The 7,309-nt window shown below is 32.1% G+C and overlaps 1 protein-coding gene across 1 annotated transcript; it reads right to left on the reverse strand.

Moving 5' to 3' along the window:
- Positions 1–391: 391 nt before the first annotated feature.
- On the reverse strand, positions 392–7,014 carry LOC123667054 (protein TEX261). Its single transcript, XM_045601053.1, has 5 exons — positions 6,859–7,014; positions 6,136–6,215; positions 4,776–4,997; positions 3,074–3,185; positions 392–775 (listed from the first exon to the last, which is right to left on the reverse strand). The coding sequence occupies exons 1-5, from the start codon at positions 6,926–6,928 to the stop codon at positions 657–659; spliced, it is 603 nt and encodes a 200-aa protein (XP_045457009.1). The 5' UTR covers positions 6,929–7,014; the 3' UTR covers positions 392–656.
- Between the last annotated feature and the right edge of the window lie 295 nt (positions 7,015–7,309).

The raw sequence follows: 7,309 nt of genomic DNA on the forward strand, positions 1-7,309 counted from the left end.
AAAAAAGTGATAAAATCAATGAAAAATCGCATGCAAGCCGTTATAAAAGCTAGGGAAGGCAATACAAAGTATTGAAAATTTTAATTTTCTTTACTTCTATCAAAAATAATTTTTTTATTCATTATGTTCTTGTTTTCATTTTTCTTCATTTTTTATGCATTTCTGTCAAATTAAATTTTATCAATAAATACTCAACCGATTTTTCTCATTAGGATAGCATTTTTTAAGAGAAAAGATTAGGCTTTCAAACAAAAAAAAGAACAAGAAAATCGGATAAGCCATTTTTCTAAAAATCGAACTTTTATACCAATATATGGCTTGAGTCGATTCAGTTGCACGCGAGTGTATATTATTTAAAGGCATTTTATATATTTAGTTAATTAGATCTTCAGACACGCACACAATTTTATTGTTATTATTTTAATTAATACATCATATGTCTAAATAGTGTGTTTAGTAGACCCTTAAAAATATAATTATAAAAATCGCATTAAAATTCAAAATGTAAATTGTGAATGATTGAAAATAAAAATTTTCCCTCCATTGCTCTTAAGATTGCCATTACTTTTTAAAGCGACATGACAACTTTATACTGGCAACTCCTAAATTATCATAAATTAGCTACTTGGGTGTAACTATTTGAACACTACATATATTTAAAAAGCCTTTTTGCTTCTCTGCGGTAGTATTGATTCTTTAGCGAAACTGAAGAATGACAGGAGACTGTACCGTTTCGCTTTCCGAGATAAGTAATCTGTGACCACGTTGTCGTCATCTGTAATTGCATAAAAATTTAAAAAAAAGGTTTGTTTTTTCTCAATTTTACACTACAATATGTCTCTTTTGGAATATTCGGTATATGACAAGCGTAGATTCGTCGATAGACAGTGATTTTACTGTGTCTGTATCTAAAAAAAAGTCTTCAACGAAAATAATGTTCAAATCCTAATAGTCAAAATACTTGGCCAACATAAAAAAATAATACAAAGACTTGATTCTCAAATCAATCCCGTCGTTTAAATAATTGTGTTTGCTCGCAAACGAAAAAAAAACCGATTTCAATTACATCGACAAGTAATATAACGTAAGTAGACGAAAAAAATTTACAGATGCACTACGATTTTCGAAGGTTCCCTTCGATTTCTCTGGAATGCCATCATCAGATCCTGGTGTCCTTGTTATGGTACCATCCTTGGGATATCTCTTTTCCAACAAAAAAAAGAATCATCAAAATCGGTTTATAAACGACAGTTATCCGCGAACACATAAAAATATATACGGTCAATTTGAGAAACCACTTCCTTTTTGAAGATGGTTAAAAAAAAATTATTAAAAAATAAAACCGTAAAAATCAAGCAAATAAAACGTCCGTAAAAAAAAACTTGACTCAAAATCACGTCTGCAAATAAATAAATAAAAAAGAAAAACTTTAAATGACCGCTAAAATCACGGACATCGACTTACTGGTTCAATTATTACAAAATACAGTCTATTCGAAGCACTCCTCCTTGTTTGAAGTCGGTTAAAAATATGGGGGCTTGTGTCAATTTCGTTACTTCTTAAAGCTAACCCTTAATTATTCTTGGGTATTCTTAGAATATATACTTAATTCTGCGCTATTGATAACTACGGGCTGGTTGACGCAACAATTGATGGTCTCATTGGTAGCTGATCTATGACTACTTACTGTAAAATTAAAAAATATATATATCTAAACATTTTTGAATATCATATCAAAAATTGACCGCTCCAGCGGGATTCGAACCCGCGTCTCCGACTGACCGTGTCGGCGCTCTAGCAAATTAAGCTATGGAACGATGTACCCGCTAGAGCGAAATTTTTGATATGATGATTTTTATTTTCGGTTTAAGCGAACCGTGGCGCCATCTATAGTGAGTTCTTTACAGAGACCCGTAACTATTCAAAGTTTCATATTACAATGAAAATCTTTGACAGGAGACGACACCATGCTATATTATATATATCTACTCGATTTATGCAGTTCCTATATTCAGAAAACGAGTGGTTTTCAAAACGGTCTGTAAATAAAACTACTCGTTTTCTGCACACAGGAACGGGTTTTAAAAAGCATCATAGCTTACACAAGGGTCATACAACCACATGCATTACATACCATCAGTGACGTAGCGAACTTAACTCGCACCCGGGGCACTTTATTTAGCCCCCCCCCTCCCCATTCGAAAACTATATAATATGTCCAGCAATTTTTCTTTTGTGGACCATTTGGCGCCCCCTTTGTGATTAGCGCCCCCCTTTGTGATTAACGCCCCCCTTTGTGATTAGCGCCCTCCTTTGTAAGTAGCGCCCGGGGCATGATGCTCCCCCTTGCCCTCCCCTCGCTACGCCACTACATACCATTTATAATTTATGTACAAAAAATAAATTGAAAAAACAACAAATACTAGTAGTAGGTTAGGAACACCATATAGTTTTGCAATAATATATATCCGTCAGGCAGCGGCGTACTTTAAGATTTAGCGCCCGGGTCATAAATTAAGAAAAAAAGGCAAAATCAGCGTATATTTTTATTATATACTAGCTTTTACTCGCGGCTTCCTTTACTTTATTTTTTTTTTAAAGTAAAAAGTATCCTATCCTATCCTATGCTACCTCTAATACCTCCAAGAATATGTGTACAAAGTTTCATGATGATCAGTTAGGTAGTTTTCGCGTGAAAGCGTAACAAACAAACTTACATTCACATTTATAATATAAATAAGAGAAAGGGATTATAAACGAATAATATAACTGATTGATAAAATTAAAAATCTATCTCTTATTTGTGCTGCATTCTACTAACGAATTTCTTATTTATGAAATCATTATTAATTTTAATTTAATAGCTTCTAAATACTGAAATAAATAAACACTTTACACACAACGACCCTCAGTAGAATTCGCTCTCGAGTCGAGAATCCAAAGCATGTACAACATAAGCACAAATGCCACATGTATGACCAATACACAAGCGGGAATCATACAAATGCTAATATAAAGCGATTATTGTAACCGCACCTCCATTAAAGAAATTTATCTTAAAAAAAATAGTTACCTAATAAGTGCTGTCTTTCTCCGGTAGTTGGCAGCACATAGTCATTTGCTGACAGTGAAACAAAAAGGGCCAAGGGCACTATCCATAGGCAGAGAGTAAAGTAAGCTAGAACCTGCAAAAACATTAAAAATATTAGGTAAATGCAGCACACATATACGAAAATAAAACTAGAATTAAAAAGAACAATTTAGACACTTAACTAATAATCGAAAATGAGAAACATGAATTAATAAAACAATAAAATGGTGCGAGCCTAAAATACAGGTAATTCGATACCTAGCTCAGACTCACACTAACACTGACGAGGTTTGATTATGGGTCGCTTCAACCTGTAATATCCCACTGCTGGGCACAGGCCTCTTTCCCTTTGTAGGAGAAGGATCAGAGCTTAATCCACCACGTTGCTTCAATGCGGGTTGGCAGATATCTCTACTATGAGTAAAGATCGCTATCAGGTGTACATGATAAAAACCGGGACCGACGGCTTAACGTGCTCTCCGGGGCATGGTGGGAAGACTCACAAGGACTGCACAAACAGCCAGAGCATGGCAAACATCTTTATGGGCAATACCAATGTTTGTCATGTGCAGGTATAACAAGTTAGAGGCATTAAACCACTTACATATACTACATACCATTTAAAAGGTTTATAAAAAAGAATCAGTCAAATAGAAGCAGTTAGTTTAGTCACAAGATAGATTTACAACTGACAGTGGCATGGGGGGGGGGGGCATCATGCCTCAGTTTTTATTTTTTTTATTTTTATTGTTAAGGAACACAAACAGTTAAAAATAAACACATACAATTAAAGTTACAAACATAATACATAAACCAAAACTGTGTCCACAAATAGGTTTAACACGGTCAGCTTTCGCCAAAACTAAAAGCAAGAATACATTTGTTAAATAAGTTAAAAATCAACATTAGCATTTAAAAACTAAATTAAGGCTACAACTACAGGCAAAGGAAGAAACATTGCGAAACAACTATACAAAGAATTAAAAATTAAAAAATCAAAAAATTAAAAATTAAAGGCCAGATCACCAAGATTTGTTGCAAGTCAATTCTCTAACCCTACTCTTATAAAAATTAAGTGAGCACCAGAACTGGTCAATTGTTTTAAAATGTTTATTATATGATGAAGTTGCACGTGGAATGAATGTGTTGCCACCATACTTGGTTTTGGTCTTAGGTATATGGTACGACTCCTTTGATCGAGCACTAATACGTCGAGCAGTTGCCAAATACTTTGCAAAACTAAACATTGCTGGATATATTATATGTTTTTCGAATAGAGGGGGGGAGCAGGTATTTTAAGGTAGGTAGGTATTTTTGTACATCTCTCTATTTTGCAAACAGTGCATGACGTAATATACGCCTGCAACACCAGAAGCATTGCAACGACGTTGCCGACTTTACCACCCAATCCCTCCAGCTCTGATCAACTCACTCACCACAGGAAAAAAAAAGACTAATAGAAGCAGTTAGTTCAGGAATAAGAGAGATTTATACATGAACTCAAAATGTACATTTTTTTTTTATACCACCAGGGTTGCAAGCAAGCTTACGTGCCACGTTGTAAAACGTCAATCTTAGCGTCACTAAGCATTAGCATCAGTTGTTTCACACAATTTAACGCCACATATTTTTTTCATAACTTTCATTCTTAAATAATAAACTCAAATAATAAAGTTTTACTCACCTCAGAAAAGGCATAATGGACTTGTCCAAAGTACTTAATCGCCAGATAGTGATGTAATATCAGATTCAAAACAGCAGTCATGAAGGCGACACTGGTAACTCGGACGACTGGAAAATCTTTCAATAAAAATCCGTACAAAATCTGCTGTATAACTCCAATTGCATTCAAGTACAGCGGTATATCTTCGAAGAGTATCAGTCCCAAGTGGATTACTACTGTTGCCTGAAAAATTAATTTTAATTTTGAAATTTTTCATTTCATAGCAACTGACTGTTACCTAAAACACAGGCATTACTATAGGAACAGAGGACCGTGTGTGTGTATGAAGTCCACTTATTTAATTTTTTGGTCGGTCAAATGAAAAATAGAATAAAAAAGTAAAAATCAAAAAAAGTAGGTATCTAGACATTTATTTGTCATACATGATAATCATTTCATTTTTTTTATTACTTGTTAACCGTCACCAATCGGTCTATCCAGCGTGATGACTATGTGCAAAACACATGAGTAAAGGTCTTTTTAGCGCGAACTTAGGGAGGCCTATGTCCAACAGTGGACTGGGATAGGTTGAAAGAATTATTTCTTAATATCTTATACTATTAAACGAGCAATTCTTGTATATATATATAATCTGAATCTCGGAAACGGCTCCAACGATTTTCATGAAATTTAGTACGCAGGCAATTTCGTCGGAGATCCATAAATCTAGCTAGGATTTATTTTTAGGAAATGTCGTTATATCCCAGTTTTTAGACAATGAAAAAATTTCGCGACTGTCAGTAAAGTTGTAATAGCTCAAGTGGAAAATCGACCAGTCGTTATCGAAAAGACCATGGTCCAAATTCTCAGTCGATTATTATTTTTTTCTTTTTTTTTCTAAATGCACTTGTTATTCTTTATTTAATAATGTATGTAAAATTGAAAAATATTATTCATATTTTATCATTATTTTTTAATATTTTTTTTTTGTATTAGATTTTTTATATTTATTTATATTCTTTATCATTGTCGGTAAAAAAAATATTATTCATATTTTATAAATAATGATTTCCAAGAAACACAATTTACTAAAAATACCGAGCTAAGCTCGGTCACCCAGGAACTATATGTTATCCTTGCTTTAAAAATAAATATTTATGCCTCAACAAAACAACAAAGCTGAAATTTTGTTTTTAATTACATGCTTAGTTTAAATGTTTTTACAGATTTCTTCAATTTAAAACGTTAAAATTGATTACAAGTTACATGTTATGAATTTAAGTGTAGTAGGAATTGATACTTTACTTAATTATTTTATACTTTAAAGGTATTATTTAACTATTGTATGTATTACAAAACAACTTATATGTATTATACTTACAATGACAACCCATGATATTACATATTTTGCCATAACCGTGTACTCCTCGACTAACTCGGCTAGATAGAATAATCCGGCCGCTGAAAAATGTAGATATTAGGATTTATAATTATAGGTAGGTGGATTAATTTTAATTCATGAATAGATTTGAAATAATATAATTAGGAAAAAATATTTATTTCTCTGTATATAGTTTTTATTTTTCATAAAAATATTACTAATATTATTGTGACTGGAATTTGTGTATACATTTACAATGAATAAATAAAAGACAATATGAAAAAAGCACTTTTGAGTCATACTTTTACAAAGTAAAACTATCGCCGATTCGGAATATAGATTTTGTTTCGAAGTACTGGCGAGGATCTCAGCTAATAGTTTCAAGCCTTAGTTTTGAATATATATATTCTTATAAATTATAAAATATATCTATAAAAAATAGTACGTAACAAAACTATATATTATATATAATTACCATCTTATAAGTTATTTATTGCGAATAAGAACGACGATAATCAAGTCAAAAGGATCATTTGGAAAATCATAGTATAGTTTTTTATATACATCACTTATATAAATATATCGCTATCAGAGAGTAGCTAGATATTTTTAAGTACGGAAACCGTGCCAAACCTGTCCCTACTCCTTCTTTTAAAACATTTTTCAAGGTAAAAAAACACAAAATGTAAGAATTAAAAAATAATTAACAGTAACCGCACTCACCTAAAGCTAACGTTATAAACGTCGCCTGTAACACCAGGGACAATATGCTCAATAAAAACATGAAATACATGTTTATTTATTTTATAATAACGTTTGTTTTGATATTTTTAAATATTTTCGGAGGTTATACGCGTTGTCAAGTGTCAAAATCAATGTCAATATCACGGTCAGCGGTGTCAAAATAATGTTGCAACTTGCAATTGTAGTATTATTTTAATTCCAAATACTCGATATTATCTACAAAGAAACTACACTATCAAATTATCAATAATGTCACCTACCCCACCCCAGCCTGCAAAATAATGATATTTGTAATAAAAAAATATATACTAATCGATAGATTTTCAATAGCTCAATTCAACTACGTTGTCCTTTTAAATTGCTCACTTTAAACTATTTAATTAAAAATCAATAAAGACGTTGAAAAAAATGCATTTATCAATATTTTAAA

Source organism: Melitaea cinxia, chromosome 27, assembly GCF_905220565.1.
Source record: "Melitaea cinxia chromosome 27, ilMelCinx1.1, whole genome shotgun sequence".
Lineage (NCBI taxonomy): Eukaryota > Metazoa > Arthropoda > Insecta > Lepidoptera > Nymphalidae > Melitaea > Melitaea cinxia.

What these genes read in the sequence shown, in the direction of transcription:
- LOC123667054 (XM_045601053.1), bottom strand. Translation starts at nt 6,928, where the DNA reads ATGTATTTCATGTTTTTATTGAGCATATTGTCCCTGGTGTTACAGGCG. An exon ending in TAATATCATGGGTTGTCATT is followed by an intron (nt 4,998 to 6,135) that starts GTAAGTATAATA and finishes TTAATTTTTCAG; the next exon opens with GCAACAGTAGTAATCCACTT. An exon ending in TCCATTATGCCTTTTCTGAG is followed by an intron (nt 3,186 to 4,775) that starts GTGAGTAAAACT and finishes ATGTTTTTGCAG; the next exon opens with GTTCTAGCTTACTTTACTCT.